At 52.1% G+C, this 23,907-nt stretch overlaps 1 protein-coding gene across 1 annotated transcript in view; it reads right to left on the bottom strand.

The window, feature by feature from the left end:
• Positions 1–224: 224 nt before the first annotated feature.
• Positions 225–23,907, bottom strand: part of SLCO2A1 (solute carrier organic anion transporter family member 2A1) — a 94,933-nt gene continuing 71,250 nt past the window's right edge. Inside the window, exons 5-14 of the mRNA XM_052636455.1 lie at positions 23,443–23,541; positions 21,471–21,607; positions 19,250–19,328; positions 18,549–18,713; positions 16,596–16,785; positions 14,813–14,978; positions 12,126–12,289; positions 6,099–6,163; positions 3,594–3,717; positions 225–2,700 (exon numbers count right to left, since the gene is read on the bottom strand). Coding sequence (XP_052492415.1) covers positions 2,580–2,700; positions 3,594–3,717; positions 6,099–6,163; positions 12,126–12,289; positions 14,813–14,978; positions 16,596–16,785; positions 18,549–18,713; positions 19,250–19,328; positions 21,471–21,607; positions 23,443–23,541 — 1,310 coding nt within the window. The 3' untranslated portion in view covers positions 225–2,579. The remainder of the gene's footprint in view (positions 2,701–3,593; positions 3,718–6,098; positions 6,164–12,125; positions 12,290–14,812; positions 14,979–16,595; positions 16,786–18,548; positions 18,714–19,249; positions 19,329–21,470; positions 21,608–23,442; positions 23,542–23,907) is intronic.

Genomic DNA, 23,907 nt, shown 5'->3' with positions numbered 1-23,907 from the left:
CTAAGGCTCTGATAACCCCCACCACCCGCATCGGCCTCACACAAAGGACCTGTTAAAAAGGCCACTCCTGGTTTCCCTTCAGCCTCATATAAATAGCCCCTGGGGCAGGGTGGAGAGGGTTGGGAATCTGCACTTTATTTCTTAAAAAATATTTATTTGACTGTGCTGGGTCTTAGTTGCGACACATGGGATCTAATTCTCTGACCAGGGATTGAACCCAAACCCCTGCATTGGGAGTGCAGGGTCTTAGCCATTGGACCACCAGGGAAGTCCCAGAGATCTGCATTTTAACAACACGCTCTATGAGAGTCCAACACTCAAGGAAGCTTGTTAAGCCTTGCACCTGAAGGGAAATGAAGGTGACATCATTACACGTCCTGCAGGCAGATTTGCTGTAGGGTAGTTGTGCTGGCTGTGACCAAGTGATCAGTGATGATTATATTAGTTCCACTTCATATCATGGAGTGTCCTACCCCACTTCTGCATATAAACTCAAGGGCAGGGATCAGAGATTCTGAGAGCCCAGCACTGTGGGGTCTTGACTGAAGGGACTTCACTGAAAGGACAAGAGGCATCTGCTGCTTCTCTGTACCAGCATGATAAGTTGGGAGTAGCATTACCTCCCATCCCCATGGCCTCAGGCCCCCAAGGATTGGGCAAGGGACAGTCTCTGGCCAGAACATATAGGTTATGTCTGCTCTCTAGCAAATATACATGACAGTAAAAATTTATGACCAAGTTACATTATATTAATAGAAATATCAAAATAGAAAAAAGGCTTGGAATAGCAACCATCTTCTAGAATCTGAAGGCTGGCATTCATTGTTCATGAGCTCGGCTAAAGGCAGTGCCTTCAGAATTTGGTTAAACTGCAGAGAGAAGAACCAGGGTTAGTTGCAGAGAATCATTTTCCAAGCATGACCACTGAAAGGGCTGAAACTGGCTTCTGAGGTTGCATGGAGCTTCCCTTCCTGAGTGAGATCTGTGGAAATAGAGCTGGTGGCTTTGGAATCAGGCTGTCTCTGTCACTGTGACAGTGGCTTTCACAAAGACTTCAGACAATAGCACTGTGGCCACTGGTGTTCCATCATATGAAGCCTTTCCGGAGGTGGCTTCTGGAAGGGTCTTCTAAGAGCAGTGGCACTCAAGAGATCTGCACGAGACCATGACTGATGTCCAGCAACTCCAGAGGACACAGTAAGTCAGCTCCCTATACGGTAAAGGCCAGGAGCAGACTCAGTATGCTGAGGCATGGACGGTCAAGGTTCTGTTGATTATCTCCAGGTTCTGCTCTGTGTCCCCCACCCTGCTCAGTGAGCCTGCTCTGGGAGGCGGCCTTAGTGTAGACAGAGGGCAGGGAAGCTCCAGGGAGAACCATGCCCCAGTGTTGCCTTGCACAAAGTTGGTCTCCAATAAACATTTGTGGATGAAAGGAGTCCTTTGTTGGCTTCTGACTCTGAACCTCCACCCAGGGCAGCAGCTCCTCTCAGCCCAAGCCCAGGGAAGGCACCCACCTCTCTGGAGGCAGTGAGAAGAGGCTGAGAAAATGCTAATAAGCACAAGCATGTTCAAAACCAGGAAACTCAACCTCTAGGGCCTCTACTCTGTGGGCTACAGGAGGCCAGACAGCTTGACGGCTTTTGACATTCGCTGGACTTCCTAACCTGATTGCTGACATCCCCGACAGCCTCTCTTTCCTCCACGACCCACAGGCTAAAGTCCAGATGGGGAAGCCCGTGTAAAGCCACCTCATCTGCACGCGAGTCAGCTTAGGGGAAGGTGGTCTTTCCATCACTCTGAGATGAGGAGTCCTGTCTCCCCACTGTGGGGTGGGGGCCAGGTGTCGTGGCTATCCACAGCCAGCTGCAGGTCTTCACCACCGTGTGGCTTTCTTAGTGTGAGATATACTCCTGGAAAGACGGAGATAAACCTGTACAGGGCCGGGTACAGAAGAGTCTACAGTTAACGTGAATACCATTTGGATGGCCGGTCTTCAGGTGTTAGTCCGAGCTCTGGTCCTGAGCATGGGTAACTGAGAGGATCAACTGGCCATACTTTGCAACATGAGAGCTTCCAAAGCAGCCTCTTGAGCAGGAAGCAAGGATCGGAGGGGAAGCAAGTTGGTCCTCCTAGGCTCTGTGCTGGTGTTGAACCCAGATACAAAAGGGACTGCAGCCAGCCTCCCCCTCCCCTAGCCTGGCTCTGGTCAGTAATAACCCAGCCCCCTCCCTCCTTCCTCTGGGCAGATACCCAGAGGTCTCCCTACAGAGAAAGCACAGAGCTGGTGAGGGACCGGCGGGGCTGCCTCAGTGAGCATGCCCATCGCGCAGGATGAGACTGGGCCTGTGGGGGCCTCGCCCAAGGGGCCAGGAGAGACCCAGCCCTCCAGCTCTGTGCCCACTGGGCCCCTGGGCACCCTGGGGGGGCTCTGGGAGGAGGGGACAGGGAAAGCAAATGGCGATGGGGTTTTCTTTCTCATTTACGAAACAGAAAGGGGGCGCCGTGTTAACGTTAGTAAATATGGGCAGGTGTGGGGGCAGGTCCGCTCTCAGGAGCAGGGCAGCAGCCGAGGCCGAGGGTCAGATGAGGCTGGCAGCCTTCTCCTGCACATTGTACTCCTTGTTCTTCTTCACCCGCCAGCTGATGAAGATAAGCAGCACCGCACCCAGAGCCTTGTAGGCCACCTGCAGGCCCAGGTACCTGTGGGGCGGGAGGCAGGACACGTGAGGGGTATGGAGGCTCTGTGGCCAGGGCCACTGAGCAGAGCAGAATCATTGTCACAGGGGCCCCGGGGTCATGTGTCATCACCACTCAGGTAAGGATCCGTCCCCACCTGAGTGGGAGCCACCTTCCTCATTCCTTTTGTCCACAAGCCTAGAGAGGCTTGTAGGATGTGGGAGCTACATGGGACTCCCAGTCCAGTGCTTCTTGTTGCCACCTTCCCTGGCGCCGCCCCCCTCCCCCCACCCAACACACAGGGCCGGTGGAGCAGTGCAGCACCAGCCATCTGGGAGGGTGCTGCGTCTCAGCACAGCCAGGAAGGGTGCCTTCTCCCTGCCCTCTTGGTCTGCCCTCCTCCTGGACTTCTATGCCCCTCCCACAGCATTTCCAGACCCTGTCCAGTCCCCGGAAGCCCACTCCCCCCACTTTGTTTGTGACGCAGCAGCAGGTGAGGTGGCTGAAGGGGTGCAGAGCTCAGTGGTGCTGCAGCTGGGCTTGGTCCCACCTGCCCTTGGCCTCTACCAGGAGCTATGGTGGGCCACCTCTTTCTGAGCAATAGGAGGCTGGCCTGGCATCATCGTTCCACAGCCGTGACCTCTTCCCATAACAACCCTCTTTGTGATGCTATCCCTCTCAAGGGCCAGCGGGGCCTGAAGACGGGGGCCAGGACACATCAGAGCAGCCTCCAGGTCTTGTTACTTGGATGGCTCTCTGTGAGCCTTGACTTGCTGGTCAGTGGTGGCCCCCACTCCTGCCCATGGCAAGTTCCCCTCCGGCTCTCCCTCGCAGGCCTGAGAGCCTCACAATTGCCACCGGAGTGATGACAGCCCTTTGCTCGGGCCTGGGGCCTGGCGCATCGTGCAGGCTCTCACCTGTTCCGGAGAGCGTTGTTGTCGTAGTAGGCACAGGCCCCTCTCCTCCCTGAGCACTTCGTGCTCCACAGGATACAGGAGTAGTCGATGGTGAGGCCATAGAGGGCTGGAGCCGGCAGCCAAGCTAGCATCAGCAGGAAGAGAGTGCAGAGAGCTCAGGTCACTGGGAGCTGTCAGCAGAGGTGCCAGGGCAGGGTGGGGAGCCAGGTGCCCGGGGTCCCTATACAGCTCACAGGCATGAGAACAGCTCTGCCCCACCCCTGGGAACCACAGTGACTTTGGAAAGCAGACTAGCTTTCCGTGAAGCCTGAATTGCTCTTTCACTGGAGGCTCAGAAGAGAAGAGGGACCTGAGCCATCCTTCCAGGACAGCGAGCTGCAGGCGTCCCCTTGTACCAGCTCAGACAGGTACCAGAGTTCCCACGCTTGGGATTGCTGGGCTCACTGGGTGGCGGGAGACTCTTGAGGACACCGACCCCTCAGGCCCTCAGGGCAGCCCGGAGGCAGGCAGGTGCCCTCATTTTAAAGGGGAGGAAGGTGGGCTCGGCTGGCTCACCTTTGCATAGCCAAGCACGGTCAGGGCTGGACTAGGAACTCTAGTTCTTGGAGGTTTGAATCCCACATTCTTCCACAATGGCAAGCTGCCGTTAGACAGCAAGCACCACCTCCAGGCCCCCAACACCCTGGCTGTTCAGAGCCTCTGTCCCAAAGCTGAGTGCTGAGAACTGGTGCAGGAAGGGCTGTGCCCTATGGCTGCTGAATATTCAGGTCAGTCCTGCATCCTTAGCTACAGGTCTAGACAGGGGCAGGCTTGGCCGGATCCACACCCGGGTCAGGCCATCCCATTCTCAGACCCCCTGAAAACAGCCTCCCGACTCTGTTTAGGGCCCTGTGAGAAGCTGCTTCTGGGGGAAAGAAACAGGCAATCTTCTGCTTGTGGCTCTGCTCTGAAGTGGGGACCTTTAAGAATCAGCCTCTGTATCAGACGTGCTTGCTCCCAAATCTCCAGGTGAATGCGGGATGGAAGTTGGCCACAAGGAATGACCTCCCTAAATGATGCTCCCAGAATAGAAATGAAGTCCAGAAAAATTTTCAACTAAGTTCCAGTGGGTAATTTGAAGCTGGCCAAGTCCTTTTCTCTACCCAGGGTGGAATTGCATTCTTGGGTGATGAATGGATCCCTCCAGCCTGCGATTTCTATCTGCGATCTCACATTGAGTTATCTGAGCTCAAATGAAAAAAACAAAGGCAGCAGGTGCTTTGAGCACAGGAGGGGCTGTTTTCACAGTGGTGGGAAGAAGCAGGGCAAGGTGCTGCAGAGCCTATCCTAGCTGCTGTTGAGCTGGGCGGAATGTAAGGTTTCCTTCCCAGTGGAGGTTTCAGAGCAAGTTATAAATGATAAGTTATAAATGGAAAGGCACTGTGGTGCCAACTGTGCCTCTGCCATCAGGACAGGATAGACCCTGGTGCTTTGTGTCCTCTGTGTAATATAGGCCAGAGGAGCAGAGTCTGAAGGGGGGGCTTTAGGAGCAAGTAGCCAGAGACCAAGAAATTCCACTGAAAAAACTGGTAGGAGAGGGTCCCCGCTGGTTAGGCCCAGGAGAGACATCACCCACACACCCCAGAGTGATTATGGAAGTTGCTACAGAATGAAGTGCAGCCAGACTCCCGAATAATAATGCACCACAGGCTCTGCAGGGATTTCGGCATTTAAGGTCAGAAAGTGCACTCTGATGCCAACTGAAGTCTCTCCACTGAAGTCAGCATATTCCCCACTGCAGTGGGCACCCCCGGGGTCCTTAATAAATCCCTCCTCAATCAGTCCCTTTGCTTCCTGTACCTGTCACTGCAAGAGTCTCCATATGAGTGCCTTGTGTTTAATCCAGTGCCTGGAGGCATCCAGAGGGGGCAGTCCAGCATGAGCAGTCTGGAAAAGGACCTGCAGTGTCCCCACACCTGGGGCGAGCTGGGTGTTTGCAGATGCCTGCAGGCAGCGCATTCACAGCCACAGCGAGTCCTGATCCCTGTGCACAGCGCCCTGCCTCCTCGGGCTCTGACTGCTTTGGCAGGGTTTGCCAGCAGAGGGCCCCCCTTTGCTGAAGAGAGGTAGGAGGAATGGATTTTGTAAAATGGAAGGGAAGCCAGGGCCGGGCTCTGCTGCTGTTCTGGCTGCGGCAGGAACGCGAGGTTTTGTTCCTACAGTGAATTCTTGGAGAGAGATGAAAAAATACCTACACTCAGCGTTCTGTTAGGCATTCGCAGCTGTGTCCACTTTTCCTTCTTACACAGTTTCGTTTGGAATTAATGCCATAGATGGAAACTTTCCTAACCTCAAGTGATGCGGAAACAGTCCATATGGGATTTGGCATTTGCTGTTGTGCTTATTATGTACAGCTTCTTATGGCAGAGATGAGATAGGGCTTTTCCCCTCCCCACCCCGCACCCCACAGCCTTCTGATTTCCCTTAATCTGGGGCCACCAGGAAGGGGGCGTCTCTGATACTTACCCAGCAGACGCATCAGCAAGAACTGTACTCCGATGGCGAAGGACTTTTCCTCCTGGTTCACCACACTGAAAAGGCAAACAGGAAATCAGCAAGGGGAGGACTCAGGGCTGAGCCTTCCCTCTGGTGGTGCAGTCAGCCTCGGGGTGCATCAGACCTGCCCTCGCGAGGCCCCCCTGGGTTCACCTGGGCCCTGTGCTCCTATTGTTCCTCTCAGTGGGCCTTACAGTGTGATCATTGCAGTATCATCAGCATCCCCTGGGAACTTGCTCGAAATGCAGATTCTCAGGCTGCACCTCGGATGAAGAAGCAGATGCCCTCTGTATTGTAAGAAGTCCTCCAGGAGATTCTGTGCACACTCAGGTTTGAGAACCACTGGTCTCTGTGATTTTTAGGGCTGCCCAGAGCTCCCTTCAAGAGGCAGAGGACAGAGCAGCTGGGAACCAGAGGATCCTGAAGGCTGTGTTTATGGCAACAGGTCTGAATAGCTCTGGTGGTGTTTTACAGCAATAGAAGACAGCCCTGATGCAAAGTGTAGCCAGAGCCCCTGGGCTGAGGGCTCCTTTGAGCAGCTAACAGAATCCTCTACTTTGGGCTGGTGTGGTGGGCATGTGACCTGTGTGGCCTTGCCGGGCTCCACTCTCAGAAAGGCCCCATGTTTGCTTTAATGCTCTGCTGTGGCTGGCTTGAAATTCTTGATAATTTTGGAACCAGGAGCCTTGCATTTCCATTTTGCACTGGGTCCTGCAAATTATGCAGCCAGTCCTGCCCCCACCCTTCTTCCCTCTAGAGGAGGAAAGCACTTGCCTGAGGAAGGAGACTGAGAGAGGAGAGGGAGGCTGTCTGGAGGAGGTATTGCTGGGCCCCTGCCATGCCAGCTAGGCATGGAGCTGAGAGGAAGGCCCCCATCCGCGACATGGGGAGTCAGGAGTGGGCCAGCCAGGGCACCAGGCTTCCCTGTGCCCTGCGCACACACTCCTGAGCGGCAGCTGGTTAGGGGAAAGCATTCAGAGCTGAAGGGAACTCAGATCTCCACATACATTTTGTTTTATTTCCACAGTTCTGCTAGCAAACTGGAAAGGGACTCTTTCAGCTTCTCAGAATCCCCGCCGGGGTGAAGCAGGGGAGAGGCACCCACTGGGAGACCCCAGTGGAAAGTGCTTCAAATCTCAATGTAATGGACACTCCCTTTATTGAAATAGGTCCCTTCAATGGGCCAATCCACAATAGATGGATTTGTTTTGGTCCTTTGCTTCCATGTTTTGGTCCTTATCTCTGGACAGACTCCCTTGGTTTCTCAACTAAATGGGACTTGGGAACCCCAAACTGGCTTTTAACAGAGAGTTTGAGTTCCTTGTGATCTCTGCCCCTTCAGCCCTGAATTAACACTGGCTCTCTGACCTCTGTCTTGTGATACATTATTGGCACATCTTCACTCCCAGCCTGTATTTCCATGCCTGGTTGAGGGCCATGAGTGATACAAATAAGGTCTGGGTCACCTACAACATTGGCTTTAAACCTCACCTTCTTTGCACGACTTAGCATCCATTCTTTCATCTTTCCCAGGGGAATTTATCTTTAAATTATTTGGGGATACTGGGGCCTCTTCTTCAATTTCACTCCAGCTCCTGACCAAACTTGGAAGGGAGAGATTTTCTTAAAAAGCCCACCCTGGGGTTCTGCCGGGAGCCAGCACGGGAGATGCCACCCATGACAAGGTCATGCGGAGAGGCCTGATGGGCAAGGCAAGTTAGGCTTCAGGGGTTCCCCTGGGTTTTCCTGAACATCTACCCCCAAAACCAGAGTCTGCCTGCTTTATTATACTGTGCTCTCCACTCTTCTGACATTCTGTGGAAAAAGTTAACTCAGGGCTTAACAGTCTCCTGCAAAAGTATAACTGGTCTGGTCTGCCCGGACTTCTACAACTTGTGAACTGTTTATAGCCCCCAACCGCGAGAGGCACGAAGCTTAAAGCATCTTAAAGATACAGAGCCTTTTCTAAAAAGCAAAAAATTATACTGGTGACAGGTTTCACTGTTGAGTCAATGACTGCTGCCAGGCCCCCATGTTCTTTATCTTTTAGGCACCTGGAGGATATTAATCAATGTAATTGGGATATAGAAAAGGGAATATAGTAGTTTTGATGTTAGCAACACTAGACTTTTGAGTCAACTACTTTTCTTTTTGTTATAAATCACTGTACTTCTTTCATTGTTATAAATTGCTATGTAAGAATGTAACTTTATTTAGTGCTTTCTGAGAGTGGCACCAGACTTTGGGAAGAACAACATTTTTAAGACAAGTAAGTCTTCTGGTTGACAAACCCTTATCAGAAAAGGGCTGTAAAATGTTAATTGGCCTTCTGGCCAGAAGATGATGTAAATCACCTAAGACTTGTGTATACAACTAGGTATGCAGAGAGAAAGCCTGGTCTCGGTAAGAGTCAGGGCTGCTGACGCTGCATAATTTTATATTATCCATTGATCTCTATGTACAAAAAAAGGTATAAAAAGCCTTTACAACAACAGAAGATGGGCCAGTCACTGGAAGGATTAGTTTCCCCCGTGTCTTTTCTTACTCTATTTTCTGGCTGAATTCCCACCTGGAGCGGGGAGGCTCACCACGTCTACTTACTTGCCCTGGCTTTTAAGTCCCATGAGAGAGGGAGCCCAAGGCGGGGCAGCCTCAGCTATTCAAACAAGCACCAGTGGCCTAACGTAGATGGTGCAAACTTCTTGTCCTGAAGTTTTATTGGCTTTCCCCGTAAACCAAGTTATTCAGCCTCTTTTCTCCACTAAATTTTCCTACTATACTATTTCTTCTTAATTTCTTTTATACTTCTAAATAAATAAGTTTTCCTCGCCTATGCCGTCTCCCCTTCGAATTCCCTGGATCCACCGGGGCAGGACCCCGGCAGGGTTCAAATGGTGCTTTCCCTCCACTACTTCCTCATCCCTGATGCTTGGCAGTCACCTGGGAGGCAATCTGACAGCAATGCCCTTCTCCAATGTTTGGGGGCTTCCCTGTGAAATTTCCTTATTCTATTCCCTCTCCTCATCATGGCCACCCACATACCTTTCTCAGGATTACTGGGTCCACTGTGGTCCATCTGACCCGGAGTGCAAGAAGGGAACCACACTCAGGGGCCTTGAGGGAAAGCATGGGTACTAGAATGCACAGATGCAGAATGGTAGAGGAGAGGGTGATGATGGTGTTGAGACGAGCAACCTGCTCTGAGCACCTCTACACATACTCGTGGAGTATGCTAAGAATGCAAGGGCCTGACTGTGTGCTTCCTGGGTCATTTCCCAAGGCTGTGGTTGCCGTGAACAGACCTAAGGCATGAGGTAAAATTTGCTAGACCAGCTGCAGGCTTGGTCTATAGAAGCAGTGGCTCTCCCAAGCTCAGTGCTCCTCAGCTGTGACCTACACCCACTGCAGGTGACACATACACCTGAAGCCCTCCACATCATCCAGTAGGACATGGGGTCACAAATAAATGATGCAACATGAGCTTCACATTGCTTGCTGTCCTGTGAGCAACAAAGTCCTTTCCCTTTGACCTAGGAGTCTTCCGACTTCTGCCAGCATCCTTGTGAAATAGTAACAGAAACAGGAGCTCAGTAGTTTGCACGCTAACTTGTAAATAGGATAAAATCCCAGACCCCTCAACTCCTAGTCTTCTGGGGAAACTAGCTGTTGATAAGAATAGTAATAATAATTTGGTGGTAATAATTTTTCTAGTAGTCACGTATGGATGTGTGAGTTGGACTATAAAGAAAGCTGAGTGCTGAAGAATTGATGCTTTTGAAATGTGATGTTGGAGAAGACAATTGAGGGTCCCTTGTGCAGCAAGGAGATCCAACCAGTCCATCCTAAAGGAAATCAGCCCTGAATATTCATTGGAAGGACTGATGCTGAAGCTGAAACTCCAATACTTTGGCCATATAACGTGAAGAACTGACTCACTGGAAAAACCCTGATGCTGGGAAAGACTGAAGGCAGGAGGAGAAGGGGATGACAGAGGATGAAACGGTTGGATGGCATCACTGACTCAATGGACATGAGTTTGAGTAAAATCTGGTAGTTGGTGATGGACAGGGAGGCCTGGTGTGCTACAGTCCATGGGAGTGCAAAGAGTCAAACACAACTGAGCAACTGAACTGAAGTGAATAATTTGGTAAATAGAGATAATGAACCATTATGCAGAGCAAAGCAAAGCAAAGCAATTTACCATATAATTCCCACATGAATCCTTTGAGGTCAATATCATTAATGCCCTTTCATTCATGAGGAAGGGCTTCTTAGGTGATACAGTGGTAAGGAATCTGCCTGCAAATGCAGGAGACACAGAGATGTGGGTTTGATCCTTGAGTGGGGAAGATCCCCTGGAGTAGGAAATGGCAACCCACTCCAGATTCTTGCCTGGAAAATTCCGTGGACAGAAGAACCTGGCAGGCTATGTCCATGGGGTCACAGAGCTGGACACGACTGAGTGACTAAGCACACGCATACATGAGGAAATTGAGACTTGGTGAACCTGGCAACACCAAACGACATTTAGCCAGTTTATGGTAGAGCTAGGCCTTTGACCCTGGACCGGGTCTTCCAAATCCTGTTTTTCCATCTCTGTTGCCAGACTGATAAGGACAGGAGGGAGGTAGGCAGGGGGTAAGTTATGCCAACTTGGTTGAAACCGTATTTTCTCCTTTCCAGAGGGTGAGGTGAATGGAGGGTCATTTGACGTCAACACCTCAGGGGCAGCTTGGTGTCACTGTAACAGGACACCTGCCTTGGCCTGCCGCCTGTCCTCCCTTCTGACCTGGCTCCTAGGACACGGGGGCTTTTCTTGTTGTCATCCTTTCCACAGTCCTTATTCTGTCTCTGGAACTTTCCTCGTTTTCCTTCTCTGATTTTATGCCTCCAACTGAATTCTCCTCCCTCCTGTTCTTTTGAGAGTTAAAGATAGGTGAATCTACAGGTGTGGAGTCAAGAGTGGAGCCTGGCAGACTGGAGGGGTCACGTGGCTCAGCCAGCAGGCTCCGCCTCCCCTCCAGGCTCCGCCTCCCCTCCAGGCTCCACCTCCCCTCCAGGCTCCACCCTCCTCATACAGGACGGAGAGGCGGGGACACCCACCAAGTGAGGCTGCAGCGTGGGACTCCGCAGAGGCTGGCACCAAAGCCCTGGCACTGGTGCACTAGTATTATCTCCCTGTACCACCTCAAGAACATCTCATGTCCGAGGACTCAGCAGACCAGGAGAGGCAGGAGAGCTATGTCTATGGGGTCACAGAGCTGGACACGACTGAGTGACTAAACACACGCATACATGAGGAAATTGAGACTTGGTGAACTTGGCAACACCAAAGGACATTTAGCCAGTTTATGGTAGAGATAGGCCTTTGACCCTAGACCGAGTCTTCCAAATCCTGTTTTTCCATCTCTGTTGCCAGACTGATAAGGACAGGAGGGAGGGAGGCAGGGGGTAAGTTGTGCCAACTTGGTTGAAACCGTATTTTCTCCTCACTTGGTGGGTGTCCCTGCCTCTCCATCCTGTATGAGGAGGGCGGAGCCTGGAGGGGAGGCGGAGCCTGGAGGGGAGGCGGAGCCTGGAGGGGAGGCGGAGCCTGGAGGGGAGGCGGAGCCTGCTAGCTGAGCCACGTGACCCCTCCAGTCTGCCAGGCTCCACGCTGACTCCACACCTGTAGATTCACCTATCTTTAACTCTCAAAAGAACAGAGAGGAGGGAGGAGAATTCAGTTGGAGGCATAAAATCAGAGAAGGAAAACGAGGAAAGTTCCAGAGACAGAATAAGGACTATGGAAAGGATGACAATGAGAAAAGCCCCCGTGTCCTAGGAGCCAGGTCAGAAGGGAGGACAGGCGGCAGGCCAAGGCAGGTGTCCTGTTACAGTGACACCAAGCTGCCCCCGAGTTGTTGACATGAAATGACCCTCCATTCACCTCACCCTCTGGAAGGGCGCAGCTGGCCCTTAAGTGAGGGGAGCGTTGGGAAGGAGAGGCGCACTCACCGCAGCACCATCATGTAGAGGGGATTGTGCGAGACGCAGGCTATGAGCGCCACGAAGGAGATGAGGAAGGTGGTCGGGAGCAGGAAGTGGGCGCAGGAGACGGGACACGGGCCTGTCTTCGCTGAAGGAGATCCGCCGCCGACGCAGCTGCAGTTCAAGTAGATCTTGGAAGGAGACGGAGGGGAACAGGGGAAACCTGCCGTTACTATTTCGACTCCACACACTTTAAATGCCTGCTCCAACAGTCACCCTTGTGCCCTTCCTGGGGACCTGGTAATGCTAGATGCAGAGGCTGGAGAGGAAACGAGGTGGGGATTTCAGGCGCCCCGGGGATCTCGCTTCTGATCACTGGGCAACAAACAGTGTTTGTTTCACCAAAACCAGTCGTCCAGTGTGCGCTGGATTCCTCCCGCAGCTACACCGCGAGGGGATCTGCAGGAATCCACTGCCAGGTACAGTCTACCAGTTGCGGACCTGGGTTTGGGAGGGTCTTCCTCTGGGCCAGGCCACCTGCTGCCCAGCAGTAGTGGTTTTCTGGGTTTTTGTTTTTGCTGTTTGTGTGTTTATTGCAGGGACATTAAAGGAAGAAAAAATAGAAGGAGATACCCCTGGAAATGGGCTTCCCAGGTAGCTCAGCTGGTAACGAATCTGCCTGCAGTTCGGGAGACCTAGGTTCAATCCCTAGGTTGGGAAGATCCCCTGGAGGAGGGCATGACAACTCACTCAGTATTCTTGCCTGGAGAATCCCCATGGACAGAGAAGCCTGCCAGGCTACAGCTCATGAGGTCGCACAGAGCCAGACACAACTGAGCGACTAAGCGCAGCCCAGCACAGCACCAGTGGAAACACAGTGAAATCCACTGAACTTTCTGCCTGAGATAAATTCCTCCTGCCTCTAAAGGTCTCTGTCTCAAGTCTATAAATCCATACAGCTCAACATTGTTGTACAGCTCACCTTAGTGGACCGTGTGTGTCTGGCTTCATCTTCCCTCTCACATCATCTGATGGACCAGCCTATGGTCCAACTGCTTTAAGTGTCAAAGCCATTAGAGGGCAGAGGTTGGAGCTAATAAACTGGTATGCTTCCTTCTACCAAGGATTGAACTATGGACCTTCTTTACTTGGGCTGCTGGGAAGCTCATAATTAAGTTGTATACAAGGTTGCTGCTACCTTCCTCAGTCTGGATTTTTTACACATATTTTCCCTTATAATTTGCTATATTTTTTTCTTGATATTATGCTAGTGGATCTTGGTCTTGATGTGCTTGTGCTGTTATTGGAAACTTGTCAAGATTATTTCTGGAGGTAGACGAGTCAGAGGTAAGTAAATAAAGATAAGAAAACCACAGAAGCCACCACAGGCTCCTCCAACAAGAAGGCAACTGAGAAAGCATCTTGCCCAAGCTCTTGGTCCTTGCACCTCCTGAGAACCATGCTCCTCTGCCAGCAGAAGTTGCCATGGAAGCAGCCTTGCCTGTCCTCTCAGGGAAGATGGCTAGCCTTGCCCATGCCCTCCACACAGGTTTAAAGGAACAGGCTGCATCCTCTCCTTAGGGAGCTGCATAGACTTCCCAGTGTTCTTGGGATAAAGAACGTCCAAGTCTGAAGCCAGAGCCCTGCCTGCTCCCAGGCCTAGCTGGGTATGACCCTCCTCCACACTCTGTGCCAGCCCTAGCCTTCTCACTCTTCCCATTTGCCAGATCATTCATGCCCTTGGGTCTTGCTCTTGCATTTGCTTCACTCCCAGGTCTTCATAGCGTTTTCTTCCTCTGGTGGTTCAGTTCTAATATCACCTCCTCTGGGAGGTCCCCAGATATTCTCTGTCTCATTAAGTCTCTTCGTGGCATGGGTTACCTTCTAAAAACACTCTTGTGCCTTTATTTGGTGAATACAAGTTCAAGGAGGCAGGGACATGGGCTGATGGGTTCCCCACTGAATCCTCAGCTCCCATGTATGTGTCTGGTGTTCACTGGGTGTTTGTTGAATAACCGCACAGACAACTAGAGTTGGTTTGCTGCTCTGATCTGGGGAGGCAGGGAGCACTCTGAGGGCTGGCCAGGACCTTGCCAAGTGAGCATCGTGAATGTGATCTGTGTGAGTGGGAGGCTGTGGCTGGGAAACACCTGATCTTGCACAGATGTGCCCTGGGCTGAGGCAGCACCCTGGGTTCTAGTCCCAGATCTGCCCCTGAATAGCTACAGCCTTCAAGCCAGTTGTGTGGCCACAGCTGAGAGTGCTCAGAAGGGTTGAACCAAAGGGCCTCTGTCACCACTTCCGGCTCTAACCTTCCAGGTCCACATCACAGAGGCCCTCTGCCCTCGATCTATGTGGGCCTGTCCATATGGCTTTGCAACACAACCAGGTTGCAGGACGCTGGTGTGCCCAATAAGGACCCATCAGGGTGAGACTGGCAGGCTTCAGCAGAAGGAGTGCTCTGGCTTGTTTCTGCTTTGAGCATTGTTAGGCTTCAGGAATGTGAATTCGTTGGACATTGGCCAGTCTTTAATTGACTTTGGGCTGTAAGCATCTGATCATGACCCCAGGGTACCGGAGGTGGAGAAAAGGTGGGTGTGGCCCAGAGGCCAGGATGCTGGGAATGAGTGGTGTGGAGCCCTGCCTCTCCCAAATGGAGGAGCAGGCTGTCAGACACACACTCAGCAGAGACCAGGGGCCCCTCCAGCCCTTACCGGTTTCTTGAGAGCTATAGAGCTGAAGTTGACTTCACTGCAGCCAGCGTGGCAAGGGGAGAGGTATTCCACCCCATTGTCTCCACAGACCGGGTGGAAGACAGAATCTGGGCACGAGCAGTCCCGGCGGCAGGCGGGAGGCTGTGGACGTATAGAACTTGATGTGCTGCCAGCAAAACAGGAAATGGGAATCAAACAAAGCAAGACCAAAGGAAAACCTCGCCACTCCAGCCCAGCGTGACTTCCCCGCCTGGTTAGCGTGCTTGTGCTTCTCTGTTTGTCTTGGGCCAGGGCCACCCAGAGATCTGAATCATGTCTACTGGAGCCAAGGGTCAACTTGGCCGGTGTTCATGGCACCTCTGCTTCTTCTGCTAGTAGGAGCCCAAACCTACCAACTAGTCATTGGGAATGCTTGGTTGGCAAATCCCCCACTGCAGAAGGGGTCGAGATGAACAACCTGCCAGGACTCTGATGAGAGAGAACGCAGATGCTATGGGAAAGTCACAGGTGATATTTCCTTTCCTTTCTCTTTCATCTGGGCTTGGGCTGAGGCTCCTTGAGGTCATCTAGGGTCTCAATGGCTCCTGTCTCTGGGTCTATGTAGCCATCGCCCAGGTTACTGCATCCCCCTGAGCTTAAACCCAGGGGTTTCACTGGCTGATCGCACCAATCTCTCCGCCCTCCATGTCCAATATTCATGATCTCCTCTGGGAAGGGTGGGGGTTAGGGGCTGATAAACCACAGTTCAGAACTTTGCTAAAATAATTATTCTAGTACTGGTTAACAGTAATGGGGCATCTCTCATGCTCCAGGCACTGTGCCTCGGGGCTTTTCATGCACTGACATCACAGTAAATGTTCGGATAATGATGCTCCCTTTGTGGATGAGAAACCTGAAGTAAATTTCCCCAACTAGGAAAGAGCAGTGCCAGACCTAGGACCTGGTCTGATGACAAAGCCCTGTGCTAAACACCCAGTGAAAGCATTCTTGGCCTCTGTCAACCACAGCCAGAAGACCAGTGCAGACTGGGAGTGGGCCAGAGTCGGGGGAGGGGCAGTTCCGTCCTGAATAACACGCCCCTCCTTCATACCCTCTGGAGACAGGAGAGGTCCTTGCACAGAGAAAGATAAAACACCAAAGCTGAAAAGTATGCTACCTTCCAGCACTGCAACCTCACTGGGCAAAATCTAAAAGAAGAGGTGTGGAAAGGTGGCTCTGAGGAAAAAAGCAAAAAAGCCCATCCCCTCCTTGGCTTCAAAGCCCTTCCTGAACATGAAGCCAAACTTAGAACTTAAAACCATGTCGCTTTATGCAAGCCGACAGGTATCCTTTACCTGCCCTCTTCCTCACCTGCCCTAATTTTTTAAGTCTGCCATCACTTTCATTGTTCTTCTCCAAACCTTTTCAAGTGTCCGTCTCTCATCTTTCCTCAGCAGCTCAATAAGACTCTGTAATTCTAGCTGGTAGAGAGCAGATGCTAAACATAGCTATTTCCTGGTTCCTGAGGCTCACAGCACTACAGATTCATCTTGAAACCGAACAAATTAGTTTCTGGTGCTCCTTAAAACACAGAACCCTAATCCTGATTGCTAGTGGCCCACTAGCACCCCCTGATTTCTTCTCATAATTGAGCACACTAAGACCTGGCTTTCTCAGTTGCCACATACGAGATCAGATGAACAAGGGAAAAGGAGAGAGGACAGCTGAAGCAGAAAGAAGATGTGGCAGCCACCTCCAGGTTCTGGACTCAGCAAAGAGTGTTCCTCACCCTCGCTCCCCTTACCTGGGGGGGTAGACCTCCGCCACGAGCGGGGTGGAGCAGCCCATGAAGAACAGAGGGGCACAGAGGACCATGGAGACGATGATGATGGTGGCGGCCACACGGGGAATGGTTTGCAGAGAGAAAACACAGCGCTTCATGAGGATCCCTCCAAGCAGCATCCCCAAGGCCGCAGCAGGGAGGTTCACAGCACCTACAGACAGAGAGAAGCTGGTCTGGGTACAAGGCCTTGGAGTGCTATGTGGACCACCGAGAAGGGGGCATGGCTTCCTGAAGGGACATTTGATATGTTTAATTGCAACAGTAATAGATGACATTAGTTGAGCATTTACTGTTTGCCAGGCATACTGACAGAGTTATCTTGACATGGAGGATTGCCCTGCCTGTGCAAACAATAAAGAAAGAAGTGGGACCCTTACAACCAGATAGATGTGGGTTGAATGTGCATTTATTAGAAAGTCAAAGTGTTAGTTCCTCAGTCGTGTCCAACTCTTTGTGACCCCATGGACAGTAGCCTACTAGGCTCCTCTGTCCATGGGATTCTCCAGGCAAGAATACTGGAGTGGGTAGCCATTCCCTTCTCCAGTGGATCTTCCTTACCCAGGGATAGAAGCCGGGTCTCCTGCATTGCAGGCATATTCTTTATAGTCTGAATCACCAGGGAAGCCCAAATAACTCTGTGCGTGCATGCTGCTGCTGCTGCTGCTAAGTCGCTTCAGTCGTGTCCGACTCTGTGCGACCCCATAGACAGCAGCCCACCAGGCTCCCCCGTCCCTAGGATTCTCCAGGCAAGAACACTGGAGTGGGTTGCCATTTCCTTCTCCAGTGCATGAAAGTGAAAAGTGAAAGTGAAGCTGCTTAGTCGTGCTGACTCTTAGCGACCCCATGGACTTCAGCCTACCAGGCTCCTCCGTCCATTGCATTTTCCAGGCAAGAGTACTGGAGTGGGTTGCCATTGCCTTCTCCTCTGTGCGTACATAGCTGCATCCAATTCTTTGTGATCCCGTGGACTGTAGGCAGGCTCCTCTGTCCATAGTATTCTCCAGGCAATAATACTGGAGTGGGTTGCCATGCCCTCCTCCAGGGGGTCTTCTGGACCCAGGAATTGAACCCAAGTCTCCTGTACCTCCTGCATTGCAGGCAGATTCTTTACCCACTGAGCCACCTGGGAAGTCCTTATTAAGCCTTTCATTACCTGGCCCTTTATTGCACTGTAACCACATGGGGTTAGCAAGGCACTGGTGGCGCTTCCTGTTTGATGTGCTAGTCAGAGGCCAAAGGCTAGAAGGGTGAAGTCACAGCCAAAAGCCACACAGGAGGTCAGGGGTCATGCCCTGACCACCCTGCCACATCCACATGGTCAAGTTCACCAGTGAATTGGCCCCTGTCATTCCCTTGGGTACTTGGTGGGACTGCATCAGTATTTTGAAACCTCAGCTGCCAAAAACACAGGTGCTGGATGCTGGCACTCCCTACCAAAGACTCTGCTTTAACTGCTCGAGGGTGGGGCCTGGACATCTGTATTTCTTAAAGCTCTCCTGGGGAGCCTAAAGTATAGGGGCTTGAGAATCACTGGGCCCCCCAGTCCTTATCCAGGTCAATGTCTTCAAGCCCTTGGAGAAGAAAAACACCCAGCAGCATCTTGCCTAGCCCCCAGCTCAATCCGTGCTCTTTCCTCTCTTGTCCCTGATGATGTCAGGGCCTTTGGGAGACGGTCAGGCTTTCAGCCCCTCTGACAGGCAGGAAGCAGCCCCCAACCTCCACCCACTCCTGCCCGGAATGATAGGGGCCCAAGATATCGGCCAAGAACATTCTGGACTGCCAACCAGGAAAAATGTCCTTAAAATCCTTTCTCCTAGGCAAGAACCCTCTGGCTCCTGCCCTTGTCTGGTCTGGCGGTGCACCTCCCTGGAGGAACAGGCGGAAGGCCCGGCTGCGGCAGCCCTGGGGACTCACCGATGAGGAAGTTGGCATAGGCTGCGGAGGCGCCGTACTGCTTCTCCAGGAACTTGTTGAGGAAGGTAGAGAGGCCAGCAATGACGGAGGAAAAGGTGCACTGGGCCAGGACCACCAGCATGAAGAGTGGGTTCATCAGGAGCCTCAGGAAGATGCGGGGGAACCCTGTGGACAGACTGCTGTCAGGGCTGCACCTCCAGGCAGTGGTCCCCGGGGTCTGCAAGCCTGACTGCTGCCCTGCCTGCCCGCCCCCCCAGCCCCCCCCCCCCCCCCCCGCGCCCCCAGCAGCTCCCCTCTCTTCCTCTGGACAGAAACCCAGGCCCCAAGCTGCTCAGAGGCCAGCTGGGGGCACACAGCCACTCAGGATCCACTCAACATGCTCACGGGCTAAATAAAATGAGGAGGGGCCTGGAAGAAAGCAGGTGGCGGGTGATTACACAGGACAGCCGCATCCACGTGAAGGGAAGAGAGAGGAGGGCGCGGGCCAGACCGTGAGGGTGGGGCTGCCTCTGCCTGACTCTGGGCCTCCTGATCTCTGCAAAGCAGCAGTCAGCAGGGCTGCTGGCAGAACCTCTCATGAAGGGATGGGCCAGCGTTGGTCTTGCTGCCCCTCACCACACCCAACCCCACATGGGCCAGGGGACTCTAGACCACCCCCACTCCAAGCCAGCCCACCCAGGACTGCCGGGTCACTCAGTTACTTTTAATGAAATCCACCAGGGATCTTCTTGACTTGGCCTCTTCCATCTTCCTTGCTTCATCCATCATGGGATGAGTCCTCTGAAGGCAGCAAAGGGAGTGAGTATTAACGGCTTCCTTGAATGTTAACAGGCTCCTTACAGTCATCTTTCCCAGGCCCTTGATCCTTCTGGTCTTAGTGGCTCACGGCAGGGTGGTGCTCAGCTACCCTGGAAGTGTGTGGAAGGGTGTCCAAAGCAGTCACCACATGCATGTCAGTGAGCCTGGTGCTTCGGCCACTGGCCAGAATGCATCCACGCTAGGGCCACCCAGATGTGATTTCATATCTGTGCATATTATTTTACATCTAAGTGTTGGCTGATGCCAAGAGGCATCTGAGTGAACATCAGCCTTTGTCTGTCTGTCACGGCTACACTTCTTCCTTGTCCTCAGGTTCCAGGAGCTATGGGCCACACTCTGGTCTATAATGACCTCGTGCCCAGCTCTCTCTTTCAGTCTCCTCTGTGGAGTCCCTTCTTTCTTCTGGGCCCAAAGTTGGATCCTGTCCAAGGCTCTGACCTGGCTCTTAGCCTGCACTTTCTGTGCAACCCCCCTCAGTGAACTCGCCTTCCACTTCTGAACTTGTCAGCTGCAGCCCGAGGCCCAGCTCTGAACCACTAAACAGATGCAAGACCCCCAAGCTCAGACACTGTTAGGAGCCCCCAGCAGACTCATTACCAGGAGCAGGCGCTCCCATTTATTTCATGCTTCCTCCATGGTGGGCCCCGTGCTCAGCATTCTGCATACATTGTCCCATTCCTCACAACCTCCTCCTGAGACAGGTGATCTTATCTCCGGTACTTTAATATTTACTTTTATTTACTTATTTGGCTGTGCCAGGTCTTAATTGCGGCATGTCGAATCTTAGTTCCTAGACCAGGAATCATTGAGAGCACATTCTTAGCCATGGGACCACCAGGGACGTCTCCATCTCCAGTACTTTAAAGTAGAGGAAACTTAAGAAAACTTGCCTAGATCTCTCAGCTAGTTTAGAAGTAGCAGAGCTAGATTCAGACTCGGGTTTGTCCGACTCCAGCATCACGATGGTGTGCTGCCACACTTTGAAATTCTTCTTCAAGACAAGTTGAGGCCGTCTATCCCTGGCCCTCCCCACTGGCCGGGCCTAGATTTCACCCAGTCTCACATACCTTATTGCAGAACGTCCAGCTCAGCCTCTGGCTCTAAGCCTTGGCACAAACTTTAGCCGCTCACGGCTAAGTCCGAGGACATCTATACTGCCCTGTCTCAGGTGCCCGGCCGCCATGGCCCTGGTCCTCAGCTGTATCATCTCTCCACTGGCCTCATCACATCTCCAGCCTTCATTCCTTCCTGACTCCCCAACCACAACCTCATGTAGTTGTCACTGAAGTGGGCGCCAGTCACTTAGAACTTCATGAGATCAGAACAAGTTTCAGATCTTTCAGGCTAACGTCAAGGCCCCCACTCAGACTTCTCCCCACTGTTTTCCAATCTCATCCTTCCCTGATTTCTTTCCCCAATAGATATGACTGGAAGATGCATGCAGGTCAGTCTGCTCAAAATATGCTCCACTCTCAGCCCAATCGCACACTCTTCAGCACTAGCAATGTCTTTTTTACTCAGTCCTTTAGGATTAGACATGACCAGCCCTACTACATGCAAAAGTCAACTGCTCCAGGTCACATATTCAGTTTTTATTGACTCCTAATTCTTTATCTCACTTTAGATAACTCAGAACTTTCCCCAGACTATATTCTCTCGAGCCCTCCTAATCCCTGAGATGCTACCATGGTGAGGGAACACTGATGAGATCACACCTTTCGGAAATTCACAAGCACGCTCACCTTTCAAAGCCTCTGAGAAGTCCTGCATCAAGAAACTTGATTAGATTTCACCCAGAATTAACTTGCTGAAACGTCTCAGCTTTATTATCTACCCCTCCATACCTCCTGGTGGCTCAGATGGTAAAGAATCTACCTGCAATGTGGGAGACCCAGGTTCAATCCCTTAGTCAGGAAGATCCCCTGGAGAAGGAAATAGCAAACCACTCTAGTATTCTTGCCTGGAAAATTCCATGGACAGAGGAGCCTGGCAGGCTGTAGTCCATGGGGTCGCAAAGAGTCAGACAGGACTAAATGACTGACACAGTACCTCCTTTTAGGAAACTCTTATAATAGGTGGAACTGTGGGTTCTCAGAAGCTTACCTCTATTCCTGTGGGTATTGCTCGAGGAAAGAAAAAGAAGGGGAAAGAGGTGACAACCAAGCAGGCAGAGGAAATGAGCAGGCCCAACCACCAGGCTCCTATCCATCGGGGGTCTCCAGGGCTCAAGTTAACAGAAGCTGAAGAGAAAGCACAGGACACAAGTATTTGTTGGATGAATGCATGATCTCACTTTACTCATCAAGGGAACTAGCACCTTGGTCAAGACAACATCCTCTCTCTCTTCCCAGAGAACAGAGGCCTGTGGGAGGATCAGCGAGGTTAACCTTGCCCTGCAAGCACCATTTCATTGGCCAGTTTCAAACCCATGTCTATTCGTGGTTTCCAAACTTGCACTCTTAATAACTGAGTGCTCTGCCTCCCACTTTCGTTAACCCCTAAAAAAAGGAAGCCTCGCAATTCTTAGAAACTCAAAAACCCACCATGAACAGAGTAGGGTCCTGGGTAAGCAGATGCTTTCTCCTGTGCAGCCTCCCATCCACGTCCAAGGGTCTGCTGTTGTGTTTCTCTTTGTAAGTAAAGAAGCTACATGGGCATGCAGGGAGGGAAAAGAGGGAGAACACTGTGCTGGGCACTGTCCCTGGTGGACTGGGAGCTCAGGTGCCAGTCTCTTTGGGTAATGAAGAGCTAGGACCCAGCTCAGGAAGTGCCAGTGAAGGGCAAGCATGGCTTGACCCTGAGCAGACAGCTCCTCCAGCTTTGCCCTTTGATTTAAGTACAGGTGGATGACACTGAGCGGATGACACTGTGGTCTGACAGTCCCAAGGTCAGCAGTCTGTGGTGTCTGGCAGCATGATTGCCCACATTCTTTGAGAGACAGGCAGGCTCTGATCTGAGTGCCGGGCACTGGGGTGGGGATGTTATTTCTGAGGATCTGGCAGACCTGCCTTCCAGCCACATCAGGCCTGCGGGAATTTACCTACCACCCACACACTCCCCATGCATTCCCCGTCTTGACTTTGTCCAGATAACTTCCTCCACCTGGGAAGGCCTCTGCCACCAGCCACCACCAACTGCGGAATTTCCACTCACACGGGATGCAGACATGCGTCATCTCCCTGGGAGGCCCTCCCTCATCACCTCACGCAGAAGCGCTTTGCTGGCCTTGGAACTGCCAAAGCACTTTGCCTGGCCCTGTTACTGTGCTGGCCCTCTCTGCCTTGCAGGAGGCTGGGGGGTGTCGGGCAGGCTTACAACAGCCACATGCCCTTGTAGGATTCATCCTGGGGTCGGCTCCCTGAATGGTTAACTCAGTATATGAGCTCTTGTCTGTGGATTGTATTTTCTCATCCTGAGATAGAAAGGCTTAATCCATGTCACATTGTTAATAGCTCACAGCAATTTTATTTCACTATCATTAGCCCCATTTTATAGATGAGGAACTGAGGCATAGGAAGATGAAGGTTTGTGCCCAAGATCAGTAGAGATGGTAGAATTCAGCTAGTAGAGGTGGAACCGGGATTAGACACAGGTTCCCTGCTATCCGTGTCCACATGGTTAAACTGTTACACTCTTCTGGGTGGGAGTCATAATCCATGTGTATGTTTCAGATACTGCTTCTTCCTTTCCCTTAAAGAAGTCTTCTCAAAAAATTTTAAACAATCAAAACCATCTTAGAATCAAAGAATTATAGAGTTATTTTTAACACCACGACCTCAAAAGGCAGCTGTGATGGCAACAGCTGAGGCCCTGCCCAGGTCTCAAGGTTTCCCACTGCAGAAAGTATGTTTTCTTAGGGAAGAAAGTGTGTTTTCTTCAGTGGCAACCCCTGCTCCATCATTTAGCCTGGCCCTGGAGAGGGGAGGTACATGCTATCTGCTCTCCACCATCTGAGGCTGGCTGACGACTACAGGTGGGAGGGAGGGAATGGGAGGTGAGGGAGCCATAAGCATTTAAAGTTCAGCTTCATCCTTGCCCTGACTGGCTGGGGGCTGCAGTCCTGGCACACACTCACCTGTGTCCACCCTGCCATAGTCTACAAAGATCTGCAGCATGACCGAGCCCAGCAGGTACCCGAAAGCTGGTCCAAACACGGCGATGGCAAACAGGATGGCTGGAGAGGGGAGAGAGAAAGGATGCTGAGGGGGCTCAGAGGACTGAGCGGGGCACCGGCTCTTTCCCTCACTGAGGGGTTCCCGGGACATTCCCCAGTCTGTCCCCTGCCTGACAAGTCCACACCTGTAGCATTTCCCACAGACAATGCCAGAGCCACTCGAGACCCTGGAATGTGCAGAACCCAAGCTGCTTCTCCTCTGGCTAGATTCCAGAGCGATCTGCTTGCTGGGACAGAAGCAGCCTCCTGGGCATTTACAGATGAAGACCCAGGCGTGGGCTGGGGGCAAGGCTCCTTGCAGGTATGATGTGTCAGCCGTGGTGGGAGCTTGTGGGCCACAGAGCCTCTGGATGCGGCCTGTCTGGT

This window comes from Budorcas taxicolor, chromosome 1, assembly GCF_023091745.1.
Source record: "Budorcas taxicolor isolate Tak-1 chromosome 1, Takin1.1, whole genome shotgun sequence".
NCBI classification, from domain to species: Eukaryota; Metazoa; Chordata; class Mammalia; order Artiodactyla; family Bovidae; genus Budorcas; species Budorcas taxicolor.
This window is presented reverse-complemented; position numbering and strand designations above follow the sequence as displayed.